At 38.6% G+C, this 18,509-nt stretch overlaps 1 protein-coding gene across 1 annotated transcript in view; it reads left to right on the top strand.

Annotated features, from left to right (window-relative positions):
- LOC129112692 (piezo-type mechanosensitive ion channel component 2) overlaps window positions 1-18,509 on the top strand; it is a 78,420-nt gene that overhangs the window by 18,541 nt on the left and 41,370 nt on the right. The window contains 10 exon segments of the mRNA XM_054624899.1: window positions 1,997-2,159; window positions 3,793-4,057; window positions 4,673-4,886; window positions 7,970-8,144; window positions 11,177-11,296; window positions 12,074-12,109; window positions 13,324-13,441; window positions 14,485-14,666; window positions 15,215-15,451; window positions 15,951-16,071. Of these exon segments, the coding sequence (XP_054480874.1) occupies window positions 1,997-2,159; window positions 3,793-4,057; window positions 4,673-4,886; window positions 7,970-8,144; window positions 11,177-11,296; window positions 12,074-12,109; window positions 13,324-13,441; window positions 14,485-14,666; window positions 15,215-15,451; window positions 15,951-16,071 (1,631 nt within the window).

The raw sequence follows: 18,509 nt of genomic DNA, 5'->3' as shown, positions 1-18,509 counted from the left end.
ACAGGTCTTAGCACTGCTAATGTTATTGTAATATTCTCACATGATGAGCGGGAAAAGTAGTCATCTTTAAAGTTGCTGACTCGCTTGACCTTTTCTGGCTCTGATAATTTCCATCTGTTTCATCCAATGTGAGGAAGCACGAAGCTTCACAACAATAAAGCACATGGAAACCGACGTCCTTGATTAAATTAGACTCCAACTATTTATCTGAGTGTGCATTTTCCATCATGTTGATTAGCTTTCCGTTTTCAACTTGTTAACTTTTACAAGTTTAATATCCACTCAAGGCTAGAATGAGATTGGTTTTGTTTGAAATCACCAGTTGCTTTATAACTTGATCCAAACATTTGGTCAGCTTTTTTCTCTGCAGCCTTCACCGCGGAAACACCAGTATGTTTTGTTTATTGTAAACAATTTAATTAAACTTGAAGCTCAGCATGAAATGAAATTAAACCCTTTGGTGGCCAAACACAGGAAGTTGGTGTGATTGTCATAAAACTGAAATAGACATTGGTTTGGCTGGTGAGCTTTAAAGGTTTTGAAACCTGCTAGCCATTTCAAGGACAATTTTTATTTGCTTTAATTGTACATGCAATCATGACACCTCATAAAACTTGTCCTCAGGCAGCATGAATACCTCTTAGTGGATTGAAGCCTGGCGTTTCTGTAGCTGTAATGGCAACAGTTGTCCGCCACTGTTTAGCTTCCTGTTTGAGGAGTATTTAGTTAGTATTTAGTTAGAGGTGAGCAGGCTAATCAAATAACACATGTTACAATATGGGGCGGCTGTGGCACATGAGGTAGAGCGCTTGACCCGCAACCACAAGGTCGGTGGCCGAGGTGTCCTTGAGCGAGACACCTAACCCCAAAATTGCTCCCCGGGCGCTTCATTGCAGCCCACTGCTCCTCCGGGATGGGTCAAATGCAGAGAACCGAATTTCCCCATTGTGGGACTAATAAAGGCTTAATTATTATTATTATTATTAATAGCTCTGTTTGCTCAAACAATGTCATTCAATTCAGTCAATCAATGAAAAACACACACTGTGTAGACCAGAACTGGGGTAAATATTAATTGTTTATAAATTATTATAATCCTCACACAGTGTTTGGTGTGAGGATAATTTACAAGATGTCTATGAGCATCAGCACAACTTAATTAAGACTTTAAATCTGGAAAATCTAAAGTAGTTTTAAACCCTCTCACTTTATTTCAAGCAGTTTTATGAGGGAAAAAAGAGTGTATTGTTCACACCACGTTATTGTGAACAAAGGATGCAATTTTCAATGGAGTAAACATGTTTTTCACACGTTGGTTAAAAAGAAAACCCACGCTCTCTCATGGCCTTTTTGTTTGAATGGAATTTCACTCACTTGTTGACGGCAATGCATTTAAAACCGGCAAGCCTGATTTCATTAAAGTGGGTGGAACTCCATATAAAAGCTGAAGAATTCAACACAAAACATATTAAAAGAGAAGCTGAGTAATGGAAAAATTAATTATCCCCATGTGAACAGATGTGTTTTCTGAAAGATGTAATTTCTGCAATTAATATACTCATGAGTTTGAGTATAGTCCAGTCTATGTGAACACGGATTGTAGGGAATTAATGCCCAGTGACAACTACTGCAAGCTTTTTAAAGATTGTTAAACCATTTTTTTATATAATCAGAGAGACATGAAAGATTAAGAGAGACAGAGGGTGGCGACATGTGACAAATATCCCAGGCCAGATCCAAACTCACGACAGCAAAGTTATTTATGGGCCTGATCCAAGTGAAGTTAACGAGCAACCATAAGTGCCAGTCTAAGGAAAAATGTTTCATATTAGACGTGATCGTCTATGGACAGTTAAGTTTGTTGTACTCTGCCCCATTTTCCATCATTTGGTTCCATCCTAGCCTGCAAGATTGTTCCACATCACAGTTTTGGGAGACATTAGGAATCATCGAGTGTCTGCTTTCCGTCATTGTGGTATCCTCTGTTTGTCTCCAGTGTGATTGGTGCAGATGCAGGCAACAGCATCCGAGTGTTCATCCCCGACATCGGCATGTTCGTGTTGGGCTTGGCCATCTGGCTGCTGTGTCGCAGTCTGGTCCAGAAGAGGCCGCCTGAGGACATGGCCCAGTGCAACGCCGACTTCGAAGCCGAGGAACAAGTGGGTTTCATTTGTGAAGACATGCAGTGTCCTGAAACCAGTGTTTGACTTTTACATCCATCCATCTATTTATCTGATTTAATTGATTTATTTATTAGTAATTTAGTAAAATAAGTTGCCTTTAATGTAGGGTTGCCACTGTTTATTTTTTATTTTCAATTAATCTGTCCATTACTTGAAAAATGCCCACTACAATTACCCATATTCAAGGTGACGTCTTCAAATAACTTGTTTTGTCCAATCAACATTCCAAAACAAAAATATATTCTCTTTATAATGACATAAATCAGATGAAAGCAGCAAATCCTCACCTTTTGTAAAATATAGTAGTTGTCCTTGATAAAGAAAAAAGTTTTCGACAAAATAATAAAAAACTATTGAGTGATATTTTCTTACATCAGCTGGACTTTTACTTTGTGACCGCTGTGTGCAAGATTCTTTTTTAGACATTCTTTTTCATGACTTGTTATGTTTAACATAAAAGTAAAACATTTAAATGAAGATGTTAAATCTTGATTTACAAAGACGACCAATTCATTTAAAATGCTATAAAAGCAGGAGCTACATTTCAGTAAATAGTGACTTGGGCTAGTATAAACATTGCTTTAGGTCATTCGTGTGTTAGGATAAACATCTTAGAAAACTGTGTGCAGGCAGACCTTTATGTCCATCAAACTAAACAGATGAATAAAAAATGTCTTAATTAGAAAGTAAATATAAAAAGGAAATGCGTCCACAAACCTCACGTGGGCACAAATCCCAATGTAAACATCAACAACCTTTCAATGTCTTGACCAGGAGAAGGACAAATTATTTTTTCCCACTATGGGCTTGTCAACGTGTCCAGACTGCAGTTCAAGTCTCTGACTGTCCATATTGGTTAACAGATGACATCTGGATGTTTTTACTTGCACTTAACATATGCAAACAAAAAGAAGCACCACCTTTTGGGAGTCATAACTGATTGAATGGAGCTCCTTTGAGTGTTAATGACTTGGAATACAGCCCCCATCCCCTGGCAAGTCATCCCTTCTCTTTATGACTCAGTGTTAATTAAATCCACATTCACTTTCACTTCGACTGCGCTGCTCAATCTGGCACAGATGGCATCTCTTGCCATTACTGAAAAAACAACAGGAATTCATCTATAGAGCTGGCGTTGTCTTCGGCCTTTTATTTCCAGTCAGTGAGCCATCTGAGCTGAAATTGTTGTTTGATTCAAAACAGGCTGTACACCACCTGCTACTTTCTTTGTCTAGTGCATTATGCATTCTATATAAATCCCGGCTAATGTCTCACTTGTTATTATGTCTCGATTTAATTGAGACTGTAGGAAAAGAGCCTCACATATTTGGTTAGATACAGCAGCCAAGGAAGAAGTGACTGGATGAGATTCAAGCCAACGTGTGGTTCCAGAGGAAAACATCTGCCACAGGTCACTGATCATGTCTCAAGCAGCCAAACAGACCGCATACATGATTAGAAAATGCTAAACTAGAGTATACATAGAGATTGTTAAGCAAGTGCTACCTGTAGAAAAGTATTTTCAGCACCACGGAGAGCTCCTCTAAACTGCATCATAAATCATTTTATACTGAAATGTGACGTGTCGCTTTAATCCCTGCCCGTAAAGGAAGAAGAGGAGAAGCTGAGCCTGGACGACAACATCCTGCTAGAGGAGGACTTTGAAGCGGGGTACGAGGCCGAGGAGGATGAGGAAGAGGAGGAGTTGGACGAGGAGGAAGAGGAAGAAGAGGAGGAGGAGGAAGCAAAGGAGAGCACCAAGAGGAAGATCCTCAGGCTTGTGGCGGAGGTCGCGTCCAAAGTGAAGGAGATTATCGGGAACTTGATCACGACTGCGGGGAAGGTGGTGGTCACCATCTTGTTGTGCATGACAGGTGAGCAGCTTTGGACGCTGTACAGTGAGTCTGTGCCTTCATAGCATTACCACCTGATTAGGTTTACAGTGATTACTATCACCTTTTTTTCAGTTACTGTACTGTTGTTGTTTTTTCTGTAGTAATGTTCTGAAGGCAAATAGTTTTTAAAAATAATTTTGTTGAAATATGAGAGGCAGAACATTTTTAAGAAAGAACTGAATGTCACATTATCCTATTCACAAAGTCTGCTTCTTATTTGTCGTATGGGTTTGATTCAGACTTTTTTATACAGCTTTTCATTATTGTTGAACACAACACAGTGTGATCTTAAAACATAACAAAAACAAAAGTGCTCTTCAGCAATGCTATGAGACAATAAAGATAAATCCATACAAATTATGTTCTATGAAATAACTGACAAAATATAATGAAACAATAAAAAAAATAAAAATAAAACATGATAATATAGGTGTAGCTCATCTTTAGCTTTCCAATGCAGAAATACCAGATTTCAACAGAATCAATAGACATGCAAAAAGTTGGAGAAAGCTGATAATTCATAATCATCCGAATCAGATAAGTTAACTACAACTGACAATCTGACTTTGTATTCCCCTTTTTTTGTGTTTTCAGGTATAATGCTGCCCTCGTTGACCTCGGCGGTCTACTTCTTCAGCTTCCTGTTCCTGGGCACCTGGTGGTCCCTCTGCCGGACCTTTGACACGCTCATCTTCAGCTGCATGTGTGTCCTGATGGCCATCTTTAGCGCTGGACACCTCATTGTCCTCTACCTCTACCAGTTCCAGTTCTTCCAGGAGTCCATACCACCGGACGATTATTACATCAGGTGACACACATGCACGTTTAATATCCAGAAAAACTGACACAGAATCTTAAACACTGAGAGTGTCAATCCTGTATTTTTTTTGCCAGTCTCGAGGTTCGAACATATTTCATCAATCCAAAACAGCAATAATCTCTGCTTTTTAGGATGCATTAGATTTAGATTATTTTTCTAAATTTAAACCTGAGAGCCTTTCTTCCTACAGAAAGAGATGAATTAAACCTTGAGAACAAAATGCCTTAGTAACAGCAATGAGTAATGGCTCAAGCTATAGAAAATTTACCGGCATTAGATCTCATGTCTATGATGAATAGTTATAATAGTATTTCTCTATTTAAACAGCACAAGCCCATACATATGCTGTCTGGCTCCTTACTAATGTCAAACTAACATGATGTGATGACAGCGCTCAGCAGCAAAAACGCATTTGACTCGACAATATTTATTGCGCCCCAGGCAAGTTTGTTTAAATGATAATAAATATTTACCAACGTTACAAACAAGAAGGCCATGGAAAAGGCAAACCCAGCTGGAGGGAAGATACATCAAACTCATTCTCACAGCACATCAATATCCCAAGCAGAGCTTTTAGGCTCTTCGGTTCAACCAGTGTTGTTTTATTATGCATGAGTAAGGAGACAATCAGCTGTCTGTGGCTGCAGCGGTGAAACGTTGTGGTTGGAGTAAAGCCACATCTTTGCACATCTCGCCAACATACGTTAGACACAGTTGTGATGAATACTAATCTCCCTGTTTGACTGACAACCTGGAATGCAAAGAATGCAGTTTATTTGCTAATTACTTAAGAATTAAAAACAAGACTACCACCCTAGATGTTTGCAAGAAAGGAGGAACATTGAGCCATAGGAGATGCTACAGAGTTCTAATCAGTCAAAAATAATAAATACTTTATTGGTACTTTTATATTACCATGGAAGTCTCAATGAGACAAAATGATGCCAAAATCTCATATAAAACTTTTAAAAAACTTTTTACAACAGTGGCCATTGCTCTTATTTAATATTCATTTCGGTCTGAATATGCATTAAAATACACATAGTTATAATCAATAATGAGATACATTTACAATATGTAGATTTTGAATTTCTTTTTTTTTTTTTAAACATGCCCACTTTATTTTGAAAGGAAGATATTAAGTCAAATGCCATTGAGAGGCAAAATCTTTTCGCTTCTGGTCCTGCCTCATGGGAACTTATTTTGGAAAAAATATGTACTGTAGTCAACAGCGAAAGACAAATACGTTTTTGACCCTGGTTAAATTGGGCCATAAATTACACAGTTGGATATAATATAGAAACCAGTATGTATGTATGATAATCATAATTACATCATCTGTCTTACTGTAGCAGTTGTTTTAATGTAGCTGTTGTCTCAGTCTCTCTATTGTCTCACTGTAGCGGTTGTCTCCGTCTAGCTGTTGTATCACTATTGTTGTCTCATTGTAGCCGTTGTCTCATGGTGTCTCAGTGCCCTTGGTGTAGCAGGGTTGTATTGATCTCACGGTTTCTCATTTGAAAGCTGTGCCGCTGTGTGTCAGGACCAAGGCTATTTACAGCTATGTATAGAGGAAGCTGCCTTGGACAAACCTTGTGTCCTCACCATCCTTCTTCTGCTTCAGATGGCAGATAAGGTGTGATTACAGTGCTGTATTGACAGGCTTCTTGTTAGAGAACTCATCAATAGTCTGTTTAAACCGTGAATGCTCTATGAACTAAACAGTAGGAGTAGTATCTAAATCAGTGGTTAACAGCCTTGGGGCCAAAACTCCCTGAAGGGCTCTCCAAATTATTAAAAGGATTCAAACAAAGTGTTATAATATTTGCTCCATGACCACATTTTGCAGTGATGACTCACACAACAATACCAGCCACTCGCTGTTGTCGCTGCTTAAAGGCTAAATAATCAACATCACTGACCATTAACTTCAATACTAACTTGTAAATTTGCTTTATTTGGTTCACAGCAGTAAATCTGATTCTTCTTTGATAGCTCTTTACATGAACAGGCCAACTATTTCATCATCTCCCGTGTCTTTGTCCGTTCGTGTTGACTTTCCACAGCGCTGAGGTATTTCTGTCTACCACTGCGTGAAAACTGAGGCCCAATGTGATGATAAAAGTAACACGCTCCTCTCTGATCCGGCCCGTTGCCTCTCTGCACATCCTCGCACCGTCTGAGGGAAACTTACAAACGTAAATACGTGCAGCTCCCATTGGACAAAAGGCCACCTCGGTGCTTGCCCTAATTGAGCTTGTTGAAAGTCGACTCGGCCTTGCCGCCGGCCCGGTGTTGAGTGAGACTGTTGAGAGGCCTGGCTTCCACTCCACTTCCTGCCGTCCCTCCTTACAATGGAAGTCCCCAGTCATGTGACCAGTGGGCTTTCCCCCCAGCTGCAACAAGAAACCATTCAGGAAGTGTGATGGGGTCAGAGAGGGGTGTGCGCTCCTCCACATGGCAGAGACTCGGGAGACATCTAAATCTGTGTGGCTGTCACTGGGATACGTCAGCGCACTTCCTGGTGAGCAGATGATCTTTGTTCTGCTCAGAGGAAGAGGAGTGAATCATACGGCATCCTTTGTGGTACAAACAGAGTTATAGACTCAGTGCATTTTGCTTCTGAACGTTCTGAACGTGGAAGGAAATTGTCTGGCAGGAATGTCACCTAACAGAAGGTCAAGGACTACACTTAATTTATGAAGCTGTTTACATGAGGGCCAGTCAACTGTTTCTTGGCAAAGTTATTTCCCTATTGATTACCAGTGTACATTACCGTAATATACCACCTATTATGATCATCAGGGCCTTTATTTATAAAACTAAGAAGAACACTGAAGAATAACCCTACTAGGCAGCACCTCTTTCAGATTATAAAAACTAAATTGGACTCACTCGTAGCTCCATCCCTCCTCCCTTTTATATTAAAATTCCAAGTGTTTGTTTATGTATGTATACTGTCCTAATATATACTCAAAGTTCAAATCAAATCTTGGTCAACGTTCCTGTCTTCATATACCTGTCTGTCTGTCTGTCTGTCTGTCTGTCTGTCTGTCTGTCTGTCTCTGCAGTATATTTGGCATCTCCCCCATTGTTCAGAGCAACTGCTCCTACACATGGAAGCTCATCGTGCACCCGGAGCTTAAGTGGAACCACTTTGTCAATCCCATCATCCTGCTGATCCTCTACTACACCCTGGCCACGCTCATCCGCCTCTGGCTGCAGGAACCCATCGACCAGCTGATGGTGAGGACAGCAAACATAAAAGAGAGTAAACCTTTTGAGTTCACAACTTTGTAATAATTTGTCCATACAGGTTTATTATAGTAGTTGATTTTGACTGAAAATCCATGAATGTGATTTACGATGCAATTTTATGATGCTTTTTCCGTTTACTTTAAAAACATAGCGTAAGGGCTTCTGTCTAGATTTACCAGTGATTCAGTCAAGCATTAAGAGAGAAATAAACAGAGCCTCGATAGACAAGTTGGCAATGCAGCCTCAAGACATACTTCATGATTTGTCATAAATGTTTCACTAGTGCTATCAACTCAGCCGAATGCACCAAGTTCACACCTCCTTCTGGGCATTATGCATTATTCTGGAAGATGCAGCAATGCAATTAAGTGACCAGACAATAAAATACAAGACAAAGAGTTTATCAAAGATGTGGATTACAACTCTTCATCACAAAATCACAGCTATCTCAGGTTGGATTTTTAGATAATTACCACCCTTAAGTGAAACAGAAAACTGAAATAGACCTAGATTATCACCTCTAGATAAAATAACTATACTTTTTCCCACTCAAACTGTTTGATTTAACTAATAGTTGTGCTGTTAAACATGAATGAGCTCCTGCTTGGAGAAAGCTGAATGTGTAGTTAATGCAAATCTTGGTGGATGCAGACAGTCAGCGGGTGTCAAAGATGTTTCGTTAAATTCAGCACACACACATAACACCTCCGTGCGGCTCCTCAGTAAATTCCAGACAGTGAACCGAAATAGAACCAGATTGAATTAAATGGGCAGCCAGGTGGCCTCGTGATCAGAGAAACTGTATTGATGGAAGATTCCAGGACGATCGATCGTTGGCTGGATCTGTCCGCTGTAGCTCAGGTGTTATCTGAGACACTGGTGGTCTAATTTTGACAAAGCGTGAAGGGAAGATGCATCTTGGTACCATGCTCCAGTGTTCCAGTGCTCTATAGGAGTAAATGTTACTGTTACATAACAAATCAGACTATACTGGTCCAAATATGATGACTTATGTAGCCATAATGCATTTTTGGTAGTTTTAAAAATGTTTACAAAATCTAAAATATGATGTCATATTTATAATTTTAGTTAAAACTGGGGTCAGTTACTTTAAAGTTTTAAACTAGAAAGTTGTATAGACAGGCGCGTCAGATTGTAAACTCTGACTACGAAAAAACAAATAAATTAAATAAATAAATTAGTATAATTCCATTTACCTCCACTACAACGTAGTTTTGGGTGAAACCAAAACTATTTGAATGAAATGTGTGTTTTGGGTGAACTAACCCTTTAAAAATCTGTTGTATCTCATAACAGATTGGCCCAAAAAGTATGCAATGGTTATTGAGGACCTCCACCTTTTTTATACTCACTCTTCACCTCCCAATACCGAAACGAAACTCAATGAAAGTTAATGTAACATTGGAAATGTCATGGAGACCCTCACTCCTGAATTCAACCTGTCTTCCTTCATCTCAGAGTTGGAGGCTCAGCTCTACTGTCCTGTAATGGAGTTATAGATTAGTGTTTTTATAGAGGGGTCAATACGTCCCTGTAAACCTGCAGGGCTGTATGCATTATTGATCTCTCCACAGAGAGGGGGGGGGGTTGTGTGTGTGAGTGGGAGAGTATGTGCTTTTTTCACCTACTCTTACACTTTAGACGACACTAATAATAAAACATGATTACGAGATAAATCAGCAGCTGACAGGTTTGTTCGATAGTGGAGATGCCAGATTATTATAGATCTCATCTTCGCCAAATAGACAAGAAAAATCTGAATGCTCTGTTACCATTTTTCACTTCATTTAATGCTTGAGTTTTTTTTCAACCTGTTTATTCAGCAGTAGTTTGACTATGCAGTAAAACCTGTGAAAACACAATAACTAAATTATATTTTAATAAAAGTATCCAAAGGAATGAGACACAAGGAAGCGATATCTGACTACATACTGAAAACAAAAAAAATCCAAAAAATGGCAATCACACAACATTATTATTTATTTATAGAGAAAAACATTTTGATTGTGCAGTCTGGATTTCATGTTGGTTTTATTAACAAATGATTGTGTTGAAATCACAAGTGTCCAATTGCCATTTTTTATTCCAAAAGAAAACATATTTCTCACCAGAACTACAGACACAATTAGAACCAAGTTAATAACCGCTAATGAAAATTTAATTTTTTCTTCAGGCAAAAGTTGCAGTATATGAATGTATTTTGCGAAACAAATTCTTATTTAACTGAAAACTTAAAGGCCACTCGGAGGGACACAGACCACTGCCGAGGCCATGCCCTATATCGAAATGTTTACGAATTAAAGAATATTATGTGTATCCTTCGTGTGATCAGATCCGCTCAAAAATGTAATGGGTTCTTCATTGGCCCATGCTTAACCCTTCCACTAAGTTTAATGAAAATCGGGCTAGTAGTTTTTCCGTAATCCTGCTGACAAACAAACAAACCGAATTTAAAACATAACCCTAGACTTATAAACAAATGTGGTTATTTGTTATTTAGCTTAATATTTTAGATTCTGTTTCAATATTGTTTCTAATCAAGATTTGGATGACAGCATTATTTAGTTTTTCTAAGACGCTGATGCTCAAAATTCATGAAACACGGCAAACTGAGAACAAGTTGAATTTAGTTTCCAATGTAAATTTAAGAAGAAATTATGTCTTAAAGACTCAAGAGCCTGTAAAGAAGTTTTGTGTAGTTTTCTCTTTTCAGTATTTTGTGGTATTTGAGCCACCTGGACACTGACTAGATGATACTGTTTGTTGTGAATACAATTGAGAAAATCAATGGTAAGAAATACAGTAAAACTACATAATTTCCTCTCTAAAAGGCCACCTCCTCATCAGATATGCTGCTCCTACACTGTAAAAAAGTCTCCAATAGAAGCTGATTTAAACAGATTCGTGACAGTATTTTCTCCATTGCACAATAGCAGACTGAGATCACGTCTAGTGGTAAAGATATATACCATCCAAACTGTCTATCTTTGTTTTCTCAGGACGACAAGGATGGCGATATGTGCGAGGAGGAAGATCTGGATGGAAACAGAGCAAATAACTCTGCCAACAGGAAGAGGAAGATGTGGTGGGAATCACGCCAAGGAACAGATGAGAAAAACGTATGTCAGGGTTAACACAGACACACATGACTAACAAAGTATTGATTATTATTAGGTCATGAAGTAATCATCCTTTGGTTAGGATACCATTGTACAAACCTAAACACAACCCCATTGTTAAATTAACAAACAAACATCAATACGTGCTTAAGAATATATTTTTCTAAGACAACAGCCTTGAAATATAATGAAGATCTGTTGAGAATCTTTCAACAAGCTTGGCTGCTAAAAACCCAAATAACAGCTGATAACTGATTTGATTCAGTTTAGCTGAAACAATAACAAGGTTGAACGGAAAAATCGTGTAATGTTTTAGTGCGTTAATGGTAAAAAATAAACATGAAACCTACTTTGTTAAACTGTAAACTCAAGTTGTTACATTACATCTTGTTTAACCCCAGCTTTCACCTTTTTAATAGACACACACACACACACACACACACACACACACACACACACACACACACACACACACACACACACACACACACACACACACACACACACACACACACACACACACACACACACACACACACACACTCATTCTGACCTTGTTCCCACATCAAGGTCCGTAGTCTGCCTCCACCGGCCACCTCCTGAGGTTTAAAAGCTTTTAGGGTGTGCAGCCACAGATGAGTGATGGGCTCGATTTACAGAGTAGTGCTGCTCGACTTTGTTCCTGCTTATCAGCGACTATAAAGAACAAAGGAGGCCTTTGACTTCAGCGGCTCATCGATAACGCTCCTTGCCTTGTATGCTCTTTTCTCCTCCTAGCTCATCTCCACTCAGGATGGCTTCAGTACAACTGAGGTGGGGGCTGCTCTGGATGTGTCTTAAATCTGTGCATCTTACCCCCACTTCAACCCTCAGTCTTGCTGCAAGAAAAGAAATCACTGCAAAGTGCTTTTCACACTGCACCCTCATAGAACTGAGTTATCCTTAACCTTTGTTTCAAAGTTAATGTTAAGCTTCTTTTCCCATTGTTCCTGTCGGCCCAGAAGCACTGTGTAGACATATAAGTAAAAATTGTTTGTGATGTATAGAGTGGTAAAGGGATGACGTATTTTTGTAGTCCAACCTGGAAATGAGCATCGCACTGGTTCCCTCGACAAAAAGCCAATTGGGACTTTAAAATTGGATTTGGGATTATCGCTGAATATAAGCTCTGTGGTAAACAAACGTTTGTGATATTTACACATTTTGTTCAGCGAGATAATCTTCACAACATGAACACCACTTTTTTAAAATTGTAAATACAATTGGCAGAAGTAAAAGGGTAGCGTTAGGCTATGAAAAAACTACAGCATGGTAACATGACTTTATATCACCACCACAAAGCTGAAGATGGACAAATCATTGGCGTGATGGTGCTTTGTGTTTTCATATCAATTGCATATTTAAGACCAGAGAAGAAAAAAGCATCCAAATTCCAAAGCAGGCTATTTACTAACATATTTCATATCATAGAACAAATGTCTCTTTAGCTTGTGTTAACCACAGACCTTATTTCTGGAATCTAAACAAAAACCCAATAAAATAACCCATAGACTTCAAGACACGGAAACTGGAAGTGCACAAATGCTAGACATATCTGGTGAATAAAGGACAGATTCAACAACACAGTCCATAGCTTGTATTTCCCATCCTTCCAAAAGCCCAGAAAGGTATTTTATAAATTGCTTGTTGGCTCTGGGTTATGTGGCAGGTTGTGTCGGGTTTAAATAAAGAATGTGCAGTGTGAAAAGTAGAATAAATCCCTGTACTGCCTTACAAAGCCAAAGTGTGCTAACTAATCTGCTAACAAACTAACTTAAAACAACAAAAAGCGACATAGACAATCTTTTTTTTTTTTTTTTATATCTTCCAAATGAATGAAATATCCTGTTAGTGAATCATTTGATCACACAAAAGCAATTTTACATCTTTGCCTTTGTGGGGCAGGAAGCAGTACGGTAGTGTGATCCCATAACAAACCTGTTCCTCAGTGACTTTTTTTATTTGTAATTTGTGATGACGATCTACAGGCTGTGCCCACTTCAAATGGGACGTCCTTTGATTTCGTCACAGCTGAGAATGGACCAGTCTGTCTGGACTTGTACTCCACCCCTACGTATAAAATGGACCAGCCCAGCGACGGTACAGGTGAGCTGCTTACCGCCGGCGTCTTCTCTCTAAATGTCAAAGAAAAGATTAAACTGAATGACATGGAAATAGAGTGGAGCTACTGTAGAAAGAATACTAAGAACTAAATAACTATGAAATTATAAAATAATTATTCTCAGGTTACAGATGGTATAAGGTAGAAGTTACCAAAGCAGGTTTATGCTGCTTTTGTGTCATACTTCATATTTGGATATTGGAAAGAAATCCTAAGACGCTCTTCTCATTTCTCATTTTGTGCATCCTCCGTTCCTTTCCTCGCCCCCTTTTCCCGAAGCCTCCCCTCTCCTTGCTCCTAGGGATGCATTTTAGGTATAGAGACGCCTTTCTCTTTGGATAACTTTTACTATCTTGACTCTTTCTTTGTACTTTTACTTTGTTGCCACTGGATTCACACTTTTGTCCTAAAGGAGCACTCAACTAACTATTCATGGGGGGGTATACAGCTGTTTAATGTCTTCTGTTACTGCAGGAGCTTTATAAAGTCTTGTTTTGGTTTTAAAGACTACACATTTTTAGCAATGGCCAGTCACAATTAACTATTGTACAAAATGTAAATTCATGGTTCATGAAGATGAATATCTATCATATAGTCTGGAATAAAAGTCAGGATATCGTGGCTTCTGCTGCACAGGTTTTGATTATTATTTTTACATTTTTAAACATTTTCCCGACTTTTTATAAAAGTTCAACACTAAATCACAGCAGTGCTGCACTTAACTCTTGTGTCTCACGTGGGACATTTTTTACTTTACATTTTTTATTTGTATATCACTTTGTCTGAGTCAATGAAAAAATACAGACACTCAGACTGTTAAGACAAATACATGCTATTTTCCTGGTTATCTTTTCTTTTTTTTTTTATTGTAAAATAATATTATTAAACAATATTTTTGTGGCAGTCTTTTTGCCTTTTAATGACACTAGAGCAACTTTTTCTAAAGTGAGGCAGAAGCGTTATCTCAATAATGCCAACGAGTATCGTAACTATTCTAACAGTGAGTTGTGTTTCTGTGTCCAACCAGAGAAGAAAGAAGAGTGTGTGTATGAGGTGTGTTTTCCCCCGGAGGATTCAGCGTTGGAGGAAGGAGAGGAGAAGTCTGAGGGAGGAGAGGATGGGATTAAGAAGAGAGGAGTCAGTGCAATGGTCAAAATCTTCCACTTCGTCATGAAACAGAGCTACATCTGTGCTCTAATAGCCATGATGGTGAGTCATGCAGCCCGCAGATGGTGTAAACGGGGAGCCACAGGAACATCCCAAAACACTTTTATTTGTGAATTTAAAATGTACCATATAAAATTTGTTGCAAAAACAACTCTTTAAGTGGAGTCGGCTGTGTTAGTTTGAATGTAATTTACCAAAAAATAACATCCCCCAAAATCAGATTATTTGTTTTCAGTTTTGTGGTTTATATTTACAGTTTAATTTGACATTATAGCTTCTTTGAGTTTTCATACTTTTAAGTTAATTTTCCTAATAAAACTTTTATAGTTTAACTTAAGTACGGCTCTGAGTTTAGGACTTTTGCTTGTAGTGGAGTATTTTCACAGTGTTGTATTAGTACTTTGTACTTTTGGATAAGAAATGGATATGAACATTTATTCCACTACTACTAAAATATATGACATATATAGCTATTTCCTGAGTCACATAGTGCCTCTGTAAATTATATTTGTATTTCACCTTCATTAGCCCTTCATCAGCAGCAGAGTTTCAGCATTTATTTTAAATGTTCTGGTATTTGTTCCCTTCAGGCGTGGAGCATCACATACGTCAGCTGGCTGACGTTTGTCTTCCTCATCTGGTCTTGCGCGCTGTGGATGGTGAGGGACAGGAGGCGTTACGCCATGCTGTCCTCTCCCTTCATGGTCGCCTACGGCAACCTGCTGATAGTCCTGCAGTACATTTGGAGTTTTGAGATCATTGATCACAGCAAAGTCCTTGGGTTCTTTGTCAAGAAGAACAACGCTTTCCACTCTCTTTCATCCAAGGTTTGGGGGTTTAACACAAAGCATTATTTTGATTCTGTCTAATATAAATCCATGCATCATTAAACAGACCTTTAGATTGAGTGACAACCTGTGATTTATAATATATTCAAGGATTTTCTGATGCATCAGATGTTCTCTGTATGCAGCTAATGGAATATACTGTCAAACTGTGTCTCTCTTATAGTCAACAAATTCATTATTTCTGAATGGGTCAAAGACCTAACTGTGTCTAGAATAAGATTTTATAACCAAGTTGAACACCACAGACTTGCAACTGTGTGTTTATTATGACTCATACTACAGATTTAATAAACAATGCATGTGTAAGTATGCAAATCTACTTCACACCCGGGTCAAATTTTGATACAGATACTGCATACAGATGAATAAAACATGTGCCGGGAAGTTTGGAAAATCGCCCATACACTGCTAATGTAAATTATATCTCAGTTCATCTTTTCTTTTCTGTTTGTCTAAACATTTAATTTATTGTGTGTAGGTCCTGTGTCTGCTGAGCTTCTGGCTGCTGTTAAAACAAACGCTTACAGAGAGAGAGGAAAAACTAAAGGAAGACAGCGCTGGTCTCTCAGATGTTCATGTGGAGGATCAGAAAAAGAAGGGTAAGCCCTGGGCTCTTATTTTATTTGGATTATAGTAGAAATGATATTAAATCTGTTGCAGTATAAGATGCTAGCACTGCCCATAGGTGTGAAAAGATACAGACCAAGGATTAAGGTTTGCCTTTGTTTGCAAGCCTTCGGCTTTATTTCAATCAGAAGAGACTTCAATAAATTTAACAATAATTTATTACACATGCATAAGAATGAATAGTACAAAGTCTTTGGCTATTGGACTCCATGGCCAAGCCACTGAGATCAGCTAAGCGCCAAGACGCTGAGATCAGCTAAACACAATCCCCCTGGAGTCCAGACACTGGTGGTGGTGATTATGATTCAATTCAATTCAGATTATTTTGTATAGCCCGAAATCACGAATACAATTTTGCCTCAGAGGGCTTTACAATCTGTACACATGCGACATCCTCTGTCCCGGAACCCTCACATCCTCTGTCCTTAGACCCTCACATCCTCTGTCCCTGAACCCTCACATCGGCACAGGAAAAACTCCCCTAACAGGGAGAAAAAAGGAAGAAACCTATGGGAGAGCGACAGAGGAGGGATCCTTCTCCCAGGATGGACAGAATGCAATAGATGTCATGTGTACACAATGAACAGCATAACAGAGATACAACACATTCAATTATATGACATAATGATTCATATAATCAAAGTAGTAGCAGAGTAACGAAGGAGGAAAAATGAAGACTACTTATAATACCAGCAGCAATGACTATAGTAGAATTTAAATAAAGATATAGGGAAAAGTAACGTGACTAATAATAATAATAATCGAAGTAGCAGTGGGTGTCAGCCAGGTCCCAGCAGGAGGCACGACCACGGTCCAGGTACCACAATGTTTTGTGGAAACTGTGAGGCGAGAAAGCAAAAAAAGGGGTTCAGGGTGGAAGCAAAGCCAATATGCGTAATGGTACAGGTAATAGTAATGTGACTAATAATAATAAAATGGTAGTAGCAGTGGGTGTCAGCAGGGCCACAGCAGGCGGCACGACCACAGTCTAGGTACAGCCACGATTGACGATGATGAAGGGACTTCCTGCAATCCTAATGCTGCCTGTGCTGACGACTGGCGGTGACTGGGGTGGAGGAGGGTCACGTCTGCAATATGCTGAAATGACAACTGACCGCAGCAGAGAGCATATTTTTAAACTCTGACAGCAACGTTGTGATTGGCTAAAGGAAACCATGGCCGAAACTGGTTGGTTAATTTTACGTGAACGCCCCCCCAATCACCTGTAATGAGTATGAACAGGAGTGTAAAGCTAGTCTTCCTGACTGAACTTTCGCTAAGCTTTATTAGTCATATTGTACTCTTTAGTTTATTTTTGAGGGAGGAATGCTGAGGCCGCTCTGCATGCCATCCAGATTTCTAGCCTCCCTGAGGGCTATAGGTTTGATTATTGCCCTTAAAAGATCAGATAAGACTTTTCAGTATTTCCTTCAAAACAAATTCAGTTATGCATTGATTCATAATTCATTATCTACCAGGCAGTTTATGTATTTCACCTTTCAATATTTTACAGAGTAATCTAAATTTCAAAAATTGTAAGCTCTCTTTTTTTTATTACTGTTATTTTTATTGTGTTTTCAACTCTTGACAGAACATCATGAGCATCCACCTTACATATCATTAAACAATACAATAATGAACAAATATAAGACTTATTTTGATCCGGGGTGTTTTGATAGAACTATGTTTTCGAGACTCTCTTGTTTACTGGTTGTAACAATCAATGTGGTTTAATACTACAGTTCCAAGTATACTGGTGCCTGCAAAAACAAACTATCGTCGTTTTAATAAAGAAGTCTATCAATAATTGGCCTTTTTCCATCTGTTTATGAGCCATCATGATCGGATTTTACGCTGTACATGGCATGAATCTGTGAGAGTGAAAGAAAATGGTTATCTTGCTGATAAGTTGGAGGTGTGCAGCCTGTAGCCTGCAGCGAACTGTGGCCGCTCCTTCTTATTCCATGCCAGCTTGAACATCTTGTTTTGTTTTGTAGATGTATTTTTAATGAATGATATTACTCAGTGTAAAGCTCCTTGACAAACACATTGCATTTCTTGTTACTACTTCATAATAAAAGTAAACTTGTGTTTTGCCAGTTAAATGCTTTTAATGTGAAGATACTGCAATATTGTTTCTGTGAATGTTGCCACAGACGCCCAGTTTGTAATGCTGAAAAAATTGCAATACTCTCATTAGTGAGCCATTGGCTCAATCACCATTGTGTTACCTCATTCGGTAGTAGATGGTGACTTAACAGGCAATAAATTAAATGAAAAATATTCAAGATTATTACTTTAATAAACATTATAAACCATCAATTAAATGTATATATTCTGCTTCTGAATGGCAAATAAAGACTAAAATTATGGATTGCAGTATAACAAAAAATAATGTTGTTCTACTGCA

This window comes from Anoplopoma fimbria, chromosome 3 (genome assembly GCF_027596085.1).
Source record: "Anoplopoma fimbria isolate UVic2021 breed Golden Eagle Sablefish chromosome 3, Afim_UVic_2022, whole genome shotgun sequence".
Lineage (NCBI taxonomy): Eukaryota > Metazoa > Chordata > Actinopteri > Perciformes > Anoplopomatidae > Anoplopoma > Anoplopoma fimbria.
The sequence above is the reverse complement of the archived record's forward strand: the minus strand, read 5'-3'. Positions and strand labels throughout refer to the sequence as shown.